Below are 20,011 nucleotides of genomic sequence, written 5' to 3'. Positions count from 1 at the left end.
CTTCTTTGCCACTGAGCTCTTGAATCATCCACCAGTTTTCCCAAGACTGCAAGCAATCTATGAAGTCCACTTGGGCATTATTTACTTCTTCCCCAGAACCAAAACCAATCCAAGACATTTCACTGTCTGTGACGGAGCAGCAAATGGCAGCTGAGATCAAGGTGTATGGTATCCAAGGCCAGTCAAGTTACTCTAACACTTATGGCAGAAAATCACCCAAGCACTTCTCTTCCTCCCTGGCAGCAAAAACAGAAAACCAATACATTAAACGACTAGTGATTTGCTAACTAACAAACAGCAAAATTTCACAATGCTCAAAATCAGCTGCCCGAGGCAGCAACCTCACTCTGCCTAATGGTAGGGCTGGCCCTACCCAGAACAATCCTAGGAAGAGTTTGGGGGAAAGTGCTAGTACACGCACTCACTCCTACTTCTCTCAGCACCACAAGGAAATGTGATTGACCAAATGGAAGATCTCACAGTGTAGGATCTCCTCTCATCAACGAGTTTAAAATTTCTTTAAATACAGCTCCCCATGTTCAGATGACTGGGGGAATTCAGGTGTTGTCATTCACTTCTTATTTCTGGTTCAAGCTTTGCAAAGAAAGGGTACCTGCAACTGCAGAGCTGCAGAACCTCTAGACCTATAACAACGATAGCATTGTTTCCCCTTAATCTTTGCCATAGTTCATTAACTATTACTATTTTAATTCATTTGAAGATTTTTATTTCAGATTTATTTTTAAAGCACAGTTTTTTGTTCCAACGTTTCCTATTGTGTTTCTAAATCATTGTCTAAATGAAGCAACAGTAGTAAAACCTTATGAGCCCAGGGCAGGATAATCATCGGGGACAGCTGGTCATTAGGGGCTAATGGGATTAATCTTGACAATATTGTAACAGCTGCTAGCTGCTTCAGAGACAGTGGCACGTATATGTGGTGTTGTAGACAGCGCAGTTGAAATGCTTCATTAACACATTCTTCGGCCAATCTTCAACTTGGTGTAGCTGAGGGCTCCAGCTACTACAGCATGAAAACCACCGGGAATGCTCAACATGCCCCAAAAGTGGAAAATGCCAGCAGTGATATTCCTTTGCCATTGATGATGCTTGGATTTGTGCCTGGTCCTAGAGACCATCGACAGCAGCAGCAGGAGGAGGAGGAACAAAACACTGACGATTTCAGCAGCATGCACCAGCACACTATGTGTCAGCCATAGTTAATTTGGGCAACAGTTGGCATTCTGATTCACATAGCAAAAATGTGTTGGCCCAACCACAGTTTCCCTACAGTTTAGCAGCACAGCGCAGAAGCAAAATATCAAGTTATAGTTGGTGCATTAAGATGCTTGTCCATAAAAATGGCAAATTACAGGGAATTGGACCCACGCTAATTTCCGTACTTTCCTTCTACATTCTTCACAATGGTTTTATCTGAAATGTTATTGAGAGAGAAGCCAGGATTCTAAATCAGAGCAATGCATTTATGTAAGTGGAGAAAACCATTATTTTTATGAAGCAGAAACACTAATTAAATGGACTGGAGCTGAAACACTGGTCTGATGTTTATCTTAGCCTTTGCATGGGTAGTTTTTTCTTGCTGTTAATCCCATTAGCAGTAAAATGGGCTGTGGCCGTCGATCTGCTTGTTCCATTTTACTTTGCCTGTAACTGCAGAGCATTGTGCATTTGACCAATCTCTTAAATATCATACCTCATTCAGAAACATTGTTTATCTCCTACACAGTTAAACCTACCTCCAGCAATGCCAATTGCCAAATAGAATAAAGGCTCTTCAAATTCTGCTGGAGAAACCAAATTCTGTATGTCTTTATTTTCAGAGTTGCTTCAACAGCAGCTCGTTGCCTTAAAAGTCTTAATCCAAAGCTCTCCTCGTCTTTATTGGGTAAAAGAGAGCTATGAGGGGCTCATATTGTTTGTCACTTTATCCACATTGTATGCCCTCCAAAACATTAGCACGCTTTTGCTATTTGCTGCCATTAGTTTTCCCATAATCAGCGCAAGGCTCCTATCTTTAAGACCCCACACTAACAGGCACCTCCCTTCTGTTGATTAAGAAGGTTTGTCAACACCGACCCTTTAATTAGTCGTAATGACTGTTGCTGAAAGATATGAAGCCTTGCCTCAGTCCAAGGCTGAGTCTACCACTCTGTAACAATCCCAGGATTTATTGGCCCAAGGATTACTAAACGGAGATCAGGCATTAACCCTGGGTCTCCCACACTGCTGTGCGAAACTAATCACCTTAAAGCAATGACAGGCCCACTTAACTGATTTGGCTGGGAGCGGGCTTTAAAATTAAACAGAGTACTTTTGAACTTTTACACTTTAATTTTTGTGCTTCACTGACAAAGTTTAGCAAAAACTACAGAATTCAATTAAATCCACTGACTGAAGCATAGCCAACCCGGTGCCCTTCATATGCTGCGGGACTACAAAGCCACTTCTGACGTCAGGAAGAGGTGGTGTTGCGGGCTTCACGCCCCCAACACACGCGCGGGGCTGGCTTCCAGCCCCGCGCAAGCAGGGGAATCCTCGGGCCATGTCATCTCCCGAGCCAGCCAATCGGCTGGCTCGGGGGGCGTGGCTTGCCTCATTTAAGGCAGGCGTGGCCCCGGGATCTCCCTCTTTGGGTCCCCGCAGCTGGTAAGGTTTTCCCACCCACCCGCCCTTTAGGTTCCCTTTTGACCTTGCTATGGACCTCGGTTGGTCGCCGTTAAGGGGCCTGGTAGGAATTTTTTTCCACTTGGCAAATTGGCACCGGCCATTTGGTTTTTCGCGTACCTCGTAGCTAATCGTCACAATTCACCTGGTTTTGGTGGTTAGGTATTGGTAGGGGTATTGTTATGCAGATCTGTTGGGGGGGGGAGCGCCATCACCTCCCCCAAATATTGAAGGGTAGTCCGGTAAAGGATTCCGGGGCGTTGCCTCATCCAAAGCCTATGGAGGTCAGGGCCTAAAGCACGCCCCCGATAGGTGACCCTGGGGGAGTCCCTGGTTGATGTGCATCAGCAGGGCTCCCCCTGCTGGTGTTAACCCTTCCCGGTCTTCAAGCAAGCAGGCTGAAGCCGGACAGTCTGATAGGACCAATGCCTAAGCCAATACCGCTCTTTACCTGTAACCAATAATGTTGTGGCCTAATTTCACCCATTAACCTTAAATATCTGCATCATGTGTCTTTATTGGTGGAGTGGAGTGTGGTGGAGTCTCCATCTTTGGAGGTATTTAAGCAGAGGCTTGACAACCATATGTCAGGAGTGCTCTGATGGTGTTTCCTGCTTGGCAGGGGGTTGGACTCGATGGCCCTTGTGGTCTATTCCAACTCTATGATTCTATGATTTCTGCTGGTGGGAGGCGGGAACTCGCCACGCAGCTCCCATCATACCTCACCATAGTCTATGCTGGCTGGGGCTGATGAGAATTGCAGTCCAAAATACCTGGAAGGAACCACAGTGGCCGAATTCTGCTAGATAAATGAACTGTCTCTAAGGCATGTTGATGAGAAATCGTTCTTAGAACTCACGGAAATGGTGAATGGAAATCATTACTGGAGATTCATTATTGACCAGAGGGAAGAAAAACCTTTATCACAGGCCTATGAGAATATCAGGGCAGGAAGCAGAATGTGGTAAGGAAGGCAGTAGAGATTCTGTCCATTCATAATGCATCTTTCAGAAGTTCCACAATTAATAGTTATGTTCCTATAGACTACCTTTGTCTACAGTTTTGGGAAACACAGAGTGGTTTGTCCAAACTAACATCCTTAAGGTTCCACCTTTGGTCTAATGTACGTACGTAAATTGTTTCACAGAAATACGACACACAATATTGTTGTTGTTTGTCATACCCACTCTGGTACTTAACCCTGTTGCGTAGGATAACACGGAACTATAATGAACAATAGGCAATAAGGCATGGTACTCAGAGCCCATGTTTAATAAGCAAATGATGCAAGCAGATGTCCACGATTACACTGTAATCCCCATAAGCTCTCTGCTGCTCGTTTCTTTTTAGCCTACTCTTATCATGACTAGCTGGGCTGACCCTCATTTGTCAATCAAAAGGGTGGAAATCATAGATGGCGTGGAAACAATGGGAAAAGGTTAGTTTGGACACATCCACCCAGAGACTTAATCATTGAGAAAAGAAGAAACAAAAACATGCTTTCAAGTAATCAAGTTTTCCTCTATCAAAGGCACATTAAAAACTATTTTCTCCTATAAAGGCCACACTTGCCGAGATATGAAACTTCTTTCCAGCCCTAGTACTTGGCTCCTTAAACCACTGGCATACTCATAGTCTTTAGCGCCGCTTACGGACTTTGACTCAGTGGTTCTGTTACATGGGAAAATTCCAAGCTGGCTTGTCTTGGATGCCGTTTATTCCAGTTTGTGTCTGAACCGCTTACCGTTTTGGATACATTATGGATTTTAGCGAATGAAAGGGATAAAAGGCTGCTGGCTCATCATAAATGTGATCTTCCCTTGTGCAAACCTTTCAAATGTTTTTTGTCTCATAGATAAAGTTGCAGAATATTCCAATCCGGTAGGGAATTGGCTAAGGCAGCCTTACCCAGCCCTGGGTCTGCTGATGTTGTTGGGCTACCACTAACACCATCTCTGAGCTTTGGCTGAGGATGATGGGGGTTGTAGTCCAACAACAGCTGGAGACCCAAGGTTTGAAAATGCTGAGCTAAGGGGATGAAGAGGGCTACTTTCTTTTCCAGCTTGCCCTCCCAAGTACTGAGGCCAGGCTATATGTTCACAGTGGTTCTAAAAATATATATTAAATACCACTACAGATGAGTTTCAACGTCTAGCTTCAGCTGTTTTATGGATATCACTTGTCACAGATGCAGAACTCATGGCAAACTCCATCTTCTATGTATGAAGTACTATCACCAAACACTACAAAAGTGGGTATCAAAACAGGAATGGCAGGTTGATGTGGCTGGTGGCTCACCACCTGACAACCACAGGTTCCAGCATCCTATGTTTACTTTGGCCTAGATTTTGTTACTTACTTCTGGAGAAAACAATATGTGGTTATGTCCTAGGCAGGTGGGGGGCACCTGCCTCACAACCTGTTTCATGGCAAAACTAATTCACTCTCAGTATCTGTCAGCTATGCCAGAAAAGCAAACTGGGAGTAGCTTAAAAGTACAATAAGCATCCCTTTGAAAAAGGCAGCCTCAGACCTGTGTTATAATTAGCATTTTCTTACACAACAATATCATTCAACAAGGACTCTTCAAGAAGGACTCTACACAGTGACAGCGGACACAGCAGGCTGGTTTTGCTCCTGAAACCCACAGTCTCTACTTTCTGGCTCCTATACACCTAGTGCTTTAGCACTTCTACATGACTCCCAGTGCCTTTGCTCAATTTCTGTATCAAATTGGGAAAGAAGCACTTCGCTTTCTGTAGCCCAAATAAAAGGTACTTGATCTTCATTTGAATAATGGGGTTCTTTGACATGTTTGTTTTACACCCAAAATTCAAAATCCATAGATTATGTCAAGGATGGGGAAACTTTGCCCCTCCAGAATATGTTGCTTGACTACAACTCCCATCATCCCTGACCCCTGGCCTTGCTGGTTGCAGTTGATGGGAGCTAGAGTTCAACACTATATGGTGAGCCCCACCTCTGGCTAATATGCAGGTGTCCCCAACTGTACCTCTCTGCATATACTTGTTTTTCCAAATCAAACTGCTTATGCTAACTTTGGGCTGTTATCTCTTTGTTTAGCATCAAAAAAAAAAAAAGAAGGGAGAGAGGGAGGGAGAGGGAGAGAGAGATTCTTACAAACCATACCCCACAACACAGCAATAATTCAGGTAATAAGTCTTAAAACAATGTAGCTGTTATAAGAGCATCAACACTAATCCATGAAAGAATCTGCAATGAAATTTTGATAACAAGAAGCATATTGTGGCCATTTCTGTCCATCAACAAACCTCTTAATCTTACAAATTGATTAAAATGCCAGCGAGACAAGGGATGAAACCAAATCTAGTGCTAAAGATTGAAAAGTACTCACGGCAGCCTCTCTCGTCTGTTTCATCTGTGCAGTCTTTGACTCGATCGCACCTGTATTCTCCTGAGATACACTGTCCGTTTGTACATGTAAACTGCTGACTGGAGCATGTTCGCCCAGCTGCAAAACACAGTTTGCTTAGAAGTGCATCACTTATACAGAGAGAAAAAATATTACTTTTTCTGTTTGAAGCTGTTTCCTATCTCTCTCTGTATCCTTTTTTTTTTTTACTTTATTCTATTTTTTACTATGTATTTTGTAAAATGGTTTGTCTGTCTGAGGTGGCAGTTTTCATCTACGCTTGATATTGGGTGCCATTTTGGATGAAGATGGCAGACCAAGCCATTGCAAACAGCACAGATTTGGAAGGCTCTGAATATACTGTTGCCAAATCTGGTGTGACGGTTCCAAACTGCGCCAATCTGGATGCCTCCGAAGATGCACTGTCGCCCAATTTCGTGTTATGCTTGTAAACTCAATTCCTTTATGAGGTGGTCCAAGGACTTATCAGTCACTTCTCTCCTCAGTTTTATCACAAAAGATAAAACACCAGCTGGAGGAGCACCTGCTGCCACCATGCCTACTGCAAAGGATGCCCTGCGAATACTTGAATTATGTGTCCTCTCTCTCAGAACAAAAACTGAACAGGAAAAAACAACGCTGTCACTATGGCTCTGTTGTATGCAGATGGATTCACTTTGAACACTTCAGAGCCTTAGAAGGGATTTGCAGTCATATTTCTCATGAACAAATCCAAACAAAGTGCAGTTGGCTGCGGCCATTACTTATCAACTATCAATGATAAAATCCTTCCGTCATAAAGGTAAAGGTAAAGGGACCCCTGACCACTAGGTCCAGTCGCAGACGACTCTGGGGTTGCGGCGCTCATCTCGCTTTACTGGCCGAGGGAGCCAGCGTACAGCTTCCAGGTCATGTGGCCAGCATGACTAAGCCGCTTCTGGAGAACCAGAGCAGCGCACGGAAACGCCGTTTACCTTCCTGCCGGAGCGGTACCTATTTATCTACTTGCACTTCATACTTGTGAACTGCTAGGTTGGCAGGAGCTGGGACGGAGCAACAGGAGCTCACCCCGTTGTGGGGATTTGAACCACCAACCTTCTGATCAGCAAGCCCTAGGCTCTGTGGTTTAACCCACAGCACCACCTGCGTCCCCCTTCAGTCATAGGAACCCACTAAACATCAGCCTGAAGGAGAAGAATGAACAGCCCCTGTTCACTGTGGTGCAATGGCCAGGTGAGAGAGATGCTGCTGTAACAGTAGGTTTCTTGTATCAGAAGAAGGTTGGACTAGACTGTCTTTGATGTCACTTTTAATGCATATGGTTCTGTGGGTGGATGGAAAGAGTAACACTGGGTTACCTTCTGTGAGTGTCCAAAGTGTGGCTTGCTCTCTAGTACAATAGTTAGGTGACCACACACAGCAAGCAACAAGTGCATCTTCCTGAAAATGACTCGAAAACAGAAGCAGGACTTTGCTTTACAGCCACCTCCCAAAGGTCTTGAGTTAATGTGTAGACGTGCAAAACTAAAGCAAGTGTCATGATTTAGTCCAGTGATGGCTTAGAAATGCCTGGATTTTGCCCTTTACTGATTCCTTAGTAGATGTGTAACTATTTGTGGCAGTAGCCCCTAGTCAAAGGGTGATGAGGACAAAGAACAAGGTGAGCTTGTCTTTCTCTTCTAGAGCGTGCTAAAAATAATAATAATCTGAAAGTCTTATCCTTGGTCAATAGTCCAAATCTTGATCTGCAGCACAACTGGGGAAATTAGTTCCCAGAAAGTGAGTATCTGAGCAAAATTTGGGTTGGCTTAGCAATTCCCATAAATAACATGAGCACAGGAAAAATTTGAACATTGTCTGAACATAAATCCACAACAAGCCCTCCTGGACCCTAAACTTCAGGACAAGTAATTGCACTTCTTTATCCATCCAAATGCATCTTAGCAACTCTTGTGAGGTTAGTTGCTCTTCTTCCCATTTCACTTAAATTTTGGATTGAATTTATGATTGCACTGTTAAGGTCCCTAAAACAAAGTCCAAAGGTTAGCTTCTTTCCACAAAAAGTCTTAAAGCAACTTACAAGGATAAAAACACACAACCCACCCATCAACAAAGGCTTGAAAGGTCACTTAATGGGTAAAATAGGATGCTACCTTCTATCAGATTGGACCACTAGTCCATCTAATTCACTATTGTCTACTCTGATTGGCAGGAGCTCTCCAAGGTTCAGACTGGAGTCTTTCCCAGCTCCAGTACCTGGAGACAACAGGGATTGAACCTGGAACCTTCTGTATACAAAACATTTGTGCTGTACAACTGAGCTATAGGAGTCACTGCTAGTTCATAACTTACGACACTGTTGACGTTCATCAGAGCCATCTTCACAGTCTTCTTCATCATCACATACCCATGGCAGAGGAATGCACTCTCCGTCGCTGTGGCACTGAAACTGATTTCCTTCACAGGTGGGATGTGCTAGTGAGGGTAAGCAAATAATGTTTGAAACCACCAGCTTGGATGTTAGGTACATAAAGAGATTTAGCTACTAAAATGGCTTCAAGTCTTAACAATATGCTCTTGGTGCAAGCATGCTAGCTTTGTCATGCCATTTGGCTGGGCTAGACTGGAAGACACCTTTCCGATGTCACAGTAACGGAGACAAAAACTTTAATTTGCCTCTGACAAAGTTCTCCAGTTTTATCCTCCGTTACCTCACAGAGTGTTTGTTGTGGGGGAGGAAGGGAAAGGAGAATGTTAGCCGCTTTGAGACTCCTTAAAGGGAGTGAAAGGCGGGATATCAAATCCAAACTCTTCTTCTTCTTCATCTTATAAACCAGCGGTGATCTCTAATAAGGAAATAAAGCCACCCTGTCAATGTCAACATACGTAAGTCAAACAGGTGCATGAGGGAGCAGACATCATAGTCAACAGATGTGTGTCCCAGAGTCCTGGAATACCCAGTTCCAGAGAGTCCTATGAATACCAATTCCCTAAAAATACCATGAAAGGATGGAAAGCAACTTCCTTCTCTTCTTAAACCTTAACCCCTCCACATTCACTATGCCTGTCTTATTCTGACTTTAACTGACTTCATATTGCACCTCTTCTCAATTAACACTTCATGTTACCACCTAGCCCTCATTGCCGACAACGTTTCATAATCCAAGAGACATGGGAGACTGTGAGAGAAAGCCAAAGCAAAACAGACCCAGAAGGAAACATATATAGCAGACTTAATCACTCAGTTGATTCAACCAGTCAGACCTCACAATAAGACCTAGACATCGTCTATAAGATCAGATAACTCTACTGACAGGAGGGTAAACATGGTTACATTTATTTGGATAAAGTCTTAGCTCAAAACTTCTAAGTTCTGCCTATAAACAAAAGACTCACATCTCTGCATCTCAGATGAAGCTATCTCTCCTCCCTCTCCCAACAGCTCTGCCATCCAGTCCACAGCTACCTCTTACAAATGGGAGTTATGGCTATTCCATTACATAGCTTTTATCTGTCATCCCACTAGGATTAAGGAAACAAGGGCTCCTCTTCCTCCCTCAGCACCCCCAGTTCTCTGAAATAAGAGAGAGAGAGAGAGAGAGAGACAAGGAGGATGCTCTCATGTGGGTGTTGACTTTTATATAGAAGCACTTATCAACCAGTACTCTAACATGACAAATTCCATTTACTCCTTGAGGTTTTACTCCTTGAATTAATAGTCTTTCCCCCTTATCTCAGCCCAACTGGAGGCATGACAAGCCACCAGCTTCAGTCCACAAGCTAAATAAAATCACTTAAATCAAATCTATAAAGCTGTATGAGGACATCATGGGACAATTGTAGAGTCCATTTATTAGACATCTGAGAGACTCCACAACCAGCCACCAATCTAAATAAGGTTCTACATTGTGCTGAGGTCCTTCATAGTCTCCAGCCATTCAGTAAGCACTCTCTGCTTCCTTGCAATTCTCAGCGTAATTGTAGAAGTGCGGCAATGCTCACTATGCCACATGCTGGAAGAAGGCGGAAAGTCTGAGAGGCTACAAGGGTACGGGTGGTTAAAGTGCCTTCCACACAAATGTAAAAACAGCCTCGCTGGGTCAGACCAAAGGTCCACCATTCTACTTCTAAACATGACTAGCCTGAGTAGACATGACTATACACAAGCAGAACACAAGAACAACAGTCTCTGGGCAGGAAAAAAATCATTTAATTATTGTGGCTTAACAGCCACTGGTAGATCTATCCTGCGTGAATTCATCTTTTTCTAAATCATCTAAGCTAGTGGACATTACGCTAATAGCAACGGCTAGATTTTATTTTATTTTTTAGCACAGGGCATGGGTACACACCCGTTTTGAATGAGCTTAATTTCACTTACGGCAGCCAGCTTCATCGGAGTCATCCGAACAGTCCCTTGCTCCATCACATCTCCAGTCGGCGGGGATACAGCGTCCATTTCCACAACGAAACTGTCCACTTTCACACCCTGAAAGCAAGCAATACAGCTTGTGTCCTTACTTTTGTATCAAACATCAAGTACTGTGGTACCTCTGGTTGCGAACGGGATCCGTTCCGGAGACCCGTTCGCAACATGAAAAGAACGCAACCCGCAGCAGCGCGCCTGTGCACGTGTGGGTTGTGATTCGCTGCTTCTGCACAGGCACATGATGTCATTTTGCACGTCTGTGCATGCGTGAGCAGCGAAACCCAGAAGTAACCCTTTCCGGTACTTCCGGGTCGCCGCAGGACATAACCTGAAAGAACGTAACATGAAGCGGACTTAACATGAGATATGACTAGACAATATGGCTATCTTCAAACACAGTCTTACAGAATGCCCCACCACACATAGAAAGGCCGAATTCTGCTTTCAATAGTAGACCAATGTGATTTCACGCAAGACAGCCACAAGTCAAACCATGTAAACACCAAACCAGAAGTTATCTACCTGCTCGTATTTTTTTTAATAATGACACCCATTACTGCTGTGTTAAGAAGCCAAAAAGCACCGCGACAAAGCTAACATTTCAGCAAGCGTTGAACCTATTTGTCACAAATAATCCACATACTTCTATTTTAAAATATAGAGTCACATTTATGAGATGTGTTTGGATCATGCATTTAGATCCCCTTGCAGTTATACAATGCAGAGAGAGGAGATCTAGGAATGGTTGGGAATGGTTTTCTATGGTTGGAGAGACATTCCTTGGTCTGAACTCTGTCCATACAGATGGTTGTAAAGCTGCTATAGGAATGCACAGTCCAACATTGGTAATTTTTATCTCTCCACATGCATTTATCCAGGTACAGAAGAAGCCTTCAACCAGTGTATTTCAAAATACCACTATTCCATTTATCTGTTATGAAAATGTCACTATATGGTATAACAGCATGGAAAATCGTTCTATCCAGTGATGTGTAGAAAAAAATTCAAACAAATATTTTTCCATGGAAATCTTTCCATTTTTAGAAATGCACTGTTTCTTTTTTAAAAATCTATTAGTAACATAATGAAAGGAAATAAGATGTCAAATTTGGCAACTCTAATGGGTAGAATACTGGTGCAAATCTAAAAGATGTACAGTGGTACCTCCGGTTAAGTACTTAATTCATTCCGGAGGTCTGTTCTTAACCTGAAACTGCTCTTAACCTGAAGCACCACTTTAGCTAACGGGGCCTTCAGCTGCCACTGCGCCGCCAGATCACGATTTCTGTTCTCATCCTGAAGCAAAGTTCTTAACCTGAGGTACTATTTCTGGGTTAGCGGGGTCTGTAACCTGAAGCGTATGTAACCCAAGGTACCACTGTAATTTGTTTTTTGAGAATTGGTTTTGTGTGCTGGATTATTGCTAAGGCAGCAGGAAAATACTTCAGTAATATCACAAAGGGGGTAAGCAATGCTGTTGTAGGAGAGATTTGTTCTAAATTAACAAGGCAGTGAAAATGACAGGCAACTGGATAGCTGTTCCCTATAAACACGTTCAATCAACTCGTGTTTCATGAAGTTTCAGAAAGGTTGACGGTTCAAAGAGCAAAAAGCAGCAGCAAAAAATAACCTCTCTCATCGTCTGTCGGCCCAAACAAAATCTTGTCTCGTCTTATTAACCAAGTGTTAAAAAATTACTTATTTCCAATTACAACTCATCGGAAAGTAACTCATGAGAAACAGGCAATGCCAGTAAATCCTTGAACTCACAATGAGATAAACAGACAACAGATTATCTGAGCTCCGACAGAAAAACCAGGCATATCACCGCTCATAAACACAGCTAAGTGATGCACTCCTTTGGTGTATACCATAGGCAAACGGCTTTACGTGAGGAATGTTCAAATCTGATTGTCTGGTAGTGACATCCTGATTTATAATGTATCCTACAAATGGTCAGATATTTCGCTTGGATAAATGGTGGTACCGGGTGGTACAGGAACATGTACACCCAAATACCTTCTAGACTAATGCATGATGGTGGTTGGTGGTGCAGGTCTGGGGTTGGTGGTGCAGGTCTCTTATCAAGTACCTTTAAAAGCACAACAACCTCCCTTGCAAAAAATGCCCCGAAGGAATGTATAAATGCATGCTGGAATCTCTGGCCCTTTGATTGAATTCTGCCCTGCAAATGAGAGAATCTTGGGGCTAGTTAAAAAAACAAACAAACCTGAGCTGTTAACAAAGCAAGCAAGAAAGAAAATTACAAAGTAAATGGTGCATACGTGAAACAAGCAAACGAAACACTGCATTTACTCATTTAATATAGCACAGGTATTGTGTATGCATTGCGATTTTAGGAAGCACGCTGCCCTACAATGTATGTGTCGCACAATTCCATTTAAGAATAACATTGCCTTTTTTTCAAAGTGAAAAACAGCAGAATTACTAAAGCTTAATGGAATAAGAGTAACCCTTACAGTCATTCTAACATTACCCAAAAATAAAAAACCCAGTCATTCATATCTACACACAGTTGGTGTTGTAGCAATGCCTGCTTGCACAATTCATCAGCAGACCTACTATAATTCACTTAATTATAGCATGAGTCTTTCCAAATGTAATCTTCTCTGCTGGCTTATTCCATGAATGCTGCAGCCTCAAACTATGATTGCACAAAAGCAAAACAGCCTGGCACATGGGTGATTTTATGCTTTCTATTCACTTAGTAGTCACCTACAAAAAAAAAAAGTATTAAGCTGGAAAGGGTCCTTTGAGGTGAGAAATGAAGGCTAGTAATCAATAGTTTAAAGCTTTTTTGTCACAAACGGACTTAAATACATGTTTCACCTGTGAACTAGTGAGCAATAGATTGCAGTCAAAATGTAATTTAGCAACCACAGCCATTTATGCCTATGATAAAACTTCAGTACAGTACAACTAACCTAGATAGTGCAGATATATATCTGCATTGTAATTACAATCCATAATCAATCTATTTCCTGTACACTGCCTTGTTGCTGCACATGAAAGACACCACAGAAATCTTTTCATAAATACAAATAAAATTAATACAAAAATTGACATTGTGATAAAAATCATTTTCCCTACCTACAACAAAAACTGATGACCTTCTTCATCTGTCCTTGGTAGTTGAGAATATAATTAATAACATTTTCTCACATTTTGAACCAACCTCTGAGGTAGCTTAGGTCCCTTGTTTATATACAGTATGTATTATATATGTATCTAGGATACCTTCACATAGGGATCTACTGCCATGCCATCTATAGTTTAGCCCTATAAGACTGAGATGAGTTCAAAGGAGAATAAAGAATTCCTACATAATTAAGGGCTCATTCTTAACCTCTATGATCACTAAAGAGCAATTAGTCTTTTAACCATTTGGTTCCCTCTTTGTATTGCATCAGTGCCTGCCCTGAGCCTTCAAATAATATAATCATGAGAATTTGGCCCAGTGCTTGCTCCTACCATGAGACAAGAGTGCCAGCTAAGGCAAATCCAATTGGTATGTGACATTTGGAAAGCTATGAACCTCCTCCCTGCCATGTTGATTGTCAGAGTCATGGTAGGGGGTCAACGGGGGGGATTTCGCCCCCCACAATGTTTTTGCTTGCTTGGGTCATTCCACTGGGGATTTTAATTAATGCTGAGAGTCCTTGTGGGCCTACAGCCTCCCTTTCCCCTTTGATCTGCTTCCCCTCATGCTGAAAGCGGTATTAAGCATTATCATTTTGCCTTTTAAGTTACGTTTAAACAGCAACCAAATGCACAGACCAAGCTTTCAAAATCCACAGAACTCCAAAGAACTCTTGTAACTGCAAGTGTAACTTGGTGGACAACAGCCTCAGCATTAAGAGGGGGAAATTGGGCTCATAAGAAGAAGGCAAATAATTATTGACACTTATTTCACAGGCAATATTTACTTCCTAATAAGCCCTTTTAAAAAATGGCAGGGCAGGAATCAGCTGAAGGCTGCCAAAAAAAAAAAAAAGTTATACTAATGAGCTAATTTTCCCTGATTTATTTTGACAGCTGCTTCTTTTGGGCTAACAACGGGGCATGAGGGATATCTGTAGGAAATTACCAGTATGTTTCATATACACAATAAAGCAATTAAATCAAAGGTTGTTTTGAAACCATCCACAACATGTATCTATGAATAAAGTAAGGCTGAAGTTCTCGCCTCACTTACTTGGGAATACACCCTGCTGAATTCAATAGGACTTATTTCTCTAAGCATGGTTAAAGTTGCACGGTGGAGTTATGAGGGGGAGACCGTTGAAAAAGGAGGGTTTTCCTGTTCCTGTGCTTTACTGTTAGTATATTTTCACAGTCAGGGCCAGCCCAAGACATTTTGGCACCTGAGACAGACCCCAAAATGGCACTCTCTTCCCCACCAGGGAAGAAGGGGTAAGGGAAGATCTGCATCAGACACAAGGGAGGAAGAAAGATTGAGCTCAGGATCTGCTGTCCCGGTGAATCCTGCTACCTGAGGCAGTCGTCTCATCTTGCCTCATGTGTGGGCCAGCCCTGTTCACAGTGTATATTCTCATACAGAATAGGAACATAGGAAGTTGCCTTCTACTGGGCAGACCATTGGGTCCATCTAGCTCTGTATTGTTTACACTGTCTCTCCAGATCAGGGTTTCAGGCAGGAGTCTATCTCAGCCCTAAAGTATGTAGGCCTAAGCCATTTCTGGGTCTGAATTGTGCCTGGAAAGAATTTGGTAACCACTAGACTCCAATACTTTGGCCACCTCATGAGAAGAGAAGACTCCCTGGAAAAGACCCTGATGTTAGGAAAGATGAAGGGCACAAGGAGAAGGGGACGACAGAGGACGAGATGGTTGGATAGTGTTCTCGAAGCTACCAGCATGAGTTTGACCAAACTGCGGGAGGCAGTGGAAGACAGGAGTGCCTGGCGTGCTCTGGTCCATGGGGTCACGAAGAGTCAGACACGACTAAACGACTAAACAACAACAACACAGCCATTGCAGGACAAATGTTGTATGATCCTGTAGGCAAGCACCCATGACCATTCTCACTGCTACATTCTGGACCTACTGCAGCTTCCAGAGACACTTCAAAATAATCCCATACAGAGTGCTTTGCAATAAATCAATGTGACCAAGGCATTTGCCAACTCCTTCCACCTAGATGTAACTAAGGCATTACTTCTTCTTCCAAAGATGGATTTATCCCTCTCTGTTCCCACTCAACCAGATCACTCCCATTTGGCTTAATCAGCCAAGAAGAGCAAGAGTAAAGCGTATGCACACAGGTTTCACTATCTGAATGCTTGCTATTCGAAAATTCACTTATCCAAACATCAGGAAAGTAGTACTCAAACCTCACTATACACACCACAGATTCAGACAGCCAAAGAGACCTGAGTGGGCAACCAAGTCCCCTTTATCAAATTTTACCAATCCTTGGTATAACAAACATGTCATAAACTTTCACTGGATGGCTTTGTGGATAGATAAGTTTTAAAAAAAAAAAATATCTGTCATTGCCTACAATTTGTGCTGGGTAAAAGCTCCCATTTTCTCAAGTTGGAGATTTCTTTCCCAATGCAAGCTGCTAGTGTGAAGGTACCGATCCAGACCAGAACTGAAGCAGGAGACAAAGTGTTAAAATCCCATACCAGAGTTCCAAACCAGATTAAATATTCCACCTATTTCAAAGTAAGTGTGCTTTGATTTGTGGTGCAATTTAAAAAAGAGTGTTTTATCACAAATCTGGCATCTACCCCAATGATTTGGTTGAATAAAATATTCCAAATCTCTACAACAAACATGTGGACTTCAAATACTTTAGCTACACCTTCCTTGGATAATGATGATCATGCTGTGAAAGAAGATTTCTGCCCAAAGGAATTCTTTAAGGCACCTTACCTTTTCCATCTAGCAGACCAGTGGCTTTGAAGCCCAGTGCTAACACTGACGGCATCAATCACTTACTAGTGCCATATACATTCTCCAAAAAGATAACTAAGTGACAAGATCTTTCCTTATCTTTTTAGCAGTTCTTTGGAATTCTTTTGCCCCTGCACTGAAGGTTGCAATACGAGGCAGGTCAACATTCCAAAAATGAAAGAGATATCTGAAGACCAGAGCTGTCCTAGTCAATGGACCAGAGCATGAGGCTGTTTCGAGATTAAAAACACAGATCACAATTCCTGAAACTGAAGGTATCCCTTAAAATAAAGTTCCTCTGGAGCTTTTCCTACACTGTTAGGGGTAGAAGACTGCTTGTTTAATGGTGGTGAATTGTCGTTTTATTCTAAATAGCTTTGGTACCATGTTTATGTGCATGATTGTTTTGTGCTACCTGAATTTTTTTAATAATCTAAGAAATGAAACCCTAGCATTGGTGAAAAGAGGGCAGTGGAATGGATGGATTGTCTTATCATTCATCCATGCGCACAAACCTAAAAAACAAACCACGCTCGCTTTTTTCTTCTTTCATAGTCATTAATTCTTGTACACCACACCCACAACTTTTAAAATGCATGTGGAAACCAGGTTCGTCCTTTTCAGCGACAAAATACCCACCGTTGTCAAGCATCCCGATCACAGCTAAATGTTTGTGCCCACAGTGATTTGTGAAAATGTAACTTCTACGTAATAATTATAATAATATTGAATTGCTAGCCATCCTTCACCACGAGGTCCCAAGCAGGAATATAACCATTTAAAAACGCAGCAATAAAATCAATTAAAAGTAATTTATAGTCAAAAGAATAGGGTGGGTCCTAAAAATATGCATCTCAGGTGTCAAAAGCTAGGGTCTTCAGCATACGTACAGTGAAAACTATATAATGAAGGTGCCAAGTGCACCAGTGTGGAACAGTAATCCACATCTTAGGGGCTACCACAAAGAATGCCCTCTCCTAGACCGTCACACACCTCTCCCAACCTCTGAGGGCTGTGAAGACCCCCTATGCCAACCTTAACACCCAAGAGGTGTTAAACGATTGACAAGATCCATTTGGAGTACAGTGGTACCTCAGGTTACAGACACTTCAGGTTACAGACTCCACTAACCCAGAAATAGTACCTTGGATTAAGAACTTTGCTTCAGGATGAGAACAGAAATCGTGCTCCGGCGGTGCGGCAGCAGCAGGGGGCCCCATTAGCTAAAGTGGTGCTTCAGGTTAAGAACAGTTTCAGGTTAAGAACAGACCTCCAGAACATATTAAGTTCTTAACCCGAGGTACCACTGTCTCAGTCTGACAATTCCCAGATACAGTACCCTGTAACTCTCAGATACTCCCATATATTGTCACAGCAGCAATTAGCCTACAAATAAATACAGTGGTACCTTGGTTTGCAGACGCCCTGGTTTGCATACGTTTTGGATTACAAACACGTCAAACCCGGAAGTGCGTGTCCTGGTTTGCAACCTTTTTTTGGATTACAACCCATTATTTTTTTATTACGAACAAATTTTTTGGGGGGGGGGGGCCATTGGCGAAAGCGCACCTTGGGTTACAACATTTTGGTTTACAAACAGACCTCCGGAACGGATCATGCTTGTAAACCAAGGTACCGCTCTGTACATGCAAATCTGAAGACTTTGCACACAGTTTATCAATGTAAATCGAAATCAGGACCACAACAGTAGAGTGGTATACATATACCTGCAACTCTCTTGCAACTGAATTGCTTATTCCATAACATTTATACACTGCTTGACTGCAAATACAAAACAAATCCTTGAAGTGATTTACAAAAGGATAAAACAATGACATTATCAGTGAAAACAACTATTTTAAACATTGCATTTTTGCAAATAAGCTCTACCATGGGTGACGCCACGTAAATTGTCTTGCAAGGTGGAAAGGGGGACATCTATCCAAAGTGCAAAAGATGGATATGTGAAGACCCCGGGGCAGTTCAAATGCAACAGAAATCTATTTCATGTATCACAAATAGCTGAAGAGATAAGTTTGCCAGAAGCGAAACTTTAGAAATGCTGAGAGGGAGAATGCCACACAGCGGTTGTAAAAATCATTTCAAAGGGTCAAATTGAACCCGATGCCGTCCACACAGCTGTTAATTTCTAAATGTAAATTGCAGGGGCTGCGGAGATGGTCTGGACGGGAACCTGACATGGGGCATAGGTGGGCTGTAACACCTTTTTCTCGCACTGTGGGTCCAATCCAGATCAGGGGACGGGGTACGCCCATGCCAGTCATCTGCACTGGGGAGGAAAGCTCAGTATCAAATCCCTTCCATAGCTCACTATGTTTGTAAACCGTGCTATTTCCACTCCCCCACCCCATCCCCCCAGTTTAATACAGTCATAAAAGGCCTATAGATTCATGGCTATTAATTCCTCTGCATAAACCCCAGAATTTAAGAAATTCAGAGCTCTAATCTGCTGAAACTAAGCAGGAAAGCTTTTTGTCTTCAAAGGAAATAAAGTTTAAAGTCTCCTGCGGGCATGAAGTTCAAAAGAGCCCACATGGTAAATGAATTAAAAGAAATTCATAAGCCTCACGTGCTACTTTCAATTAGCATTTTTAAACACTGCTATAAATGAAAATAGTCTGCTAAAAATACGATTTATTTCTCGCTATGCTTTTTTTAAAAAAAATGTTTACTTAATATTAATCTTCAGATGCAATACTGGTTTAGTTAGGAACAAATTAGTCAGTTTTACAAAGGTTGCTACCAATTCTGATAGAATTATAAAAGCAAATCACTGTAGCTAGTTCTCCCACAATGACAAGCTAGGTATGCAGTAGTTTACTGTGAATGATCTACATGCTGGTACATGCTGTCCCATCATTCCTGCCAGGTGTGGCTGACAGGGAGGGGCAGGACTGTGGATCTGGCTTCCCAGCTGTGCTGCCACAACAACATACCAGGATGGTATGAGGGCTGGTTAGGTCAGCAGCAAGATACACAGTTCTGGCACATCAGAAAAGCCAATTCAGCACTTCCACTGGTGCACCTTAACTGCTCCCATGTTGCCATCCACCATCCCTGCTCCCCTCCCAGCCCAGAACATAGCAGTGACATCAGTGCTGGAGGTCCAGGTCTTCAGTGGCACCCCACCCCCAGCAACTCATGACTCCTACTTCCATTTATTTCTCCCACAGCACAAGCGGGAGAGCATGGCTTCCTAGGACATCCAAACAGAGGATCATGGGCTGTTTCACCCAACATGGCAGGATTCACAAGCCAACAACAAACCCTAGTTTATGGCTAGCTAGCAATCCACTGGGAAAACAAACCGCAATCTCAGGTTCTGATGTCATGGGAAGCCAGTGTTAACTGCAGCTTCATATGTGGTTTCTCCTGCCCACGCCAGGAGAGGAGCAAAGCAGGACAGATTGGGCAACACACATTAGCATAATTTTTGCTCCCAATAAAAACCATGATAAGCCAGCAGACTTGGCTTATCGCCATATACGAACACCAAGCCTCTTCTACTACCATGCAATTGCTGTTGCAAATCTTCCTCAA

General features: G+C 42.7%; 1 protein-coding gene across 1 annotated transcript in view; it reads right to left on the bottom strand.

Moving 5' to 3' along the window:
- LRP2 (LDL receptor related protein 2) overlaps positions 1-20,011 on the bottom strand; it is a 144,549-nt gene that overhangs the window by 103,524 nt on the left and 21,014 nt on the right. The window contains 3 exon segments of the mRNA XM_083404211.1: positions 6,062-6,178; positions 8,432-8,554; positions 10,461-10,568. Of these exon segments, the coding sequence (XP_083260337.1) occupies positions 6,062-6,178; positions 8,432-8,554; positions 10,461-10,568 (348 nt within the window).

This window comes from Podarcis tiliguerta, assembly GCF_965153285.1.
Source record: "Podarcis tiliguerta genome assembly, chromosome: 1".
In the NCBI taxonomy this organism is placed as follows: Eukaryota; Metazoa; Chordata; class Lepidosauria; order Squamata; family Lacertidae; genus Podarcis; species Podarcis tiliguerta.
This window is presented reverse-complemented; position numbering and strand designations above follow the sequence as displayed.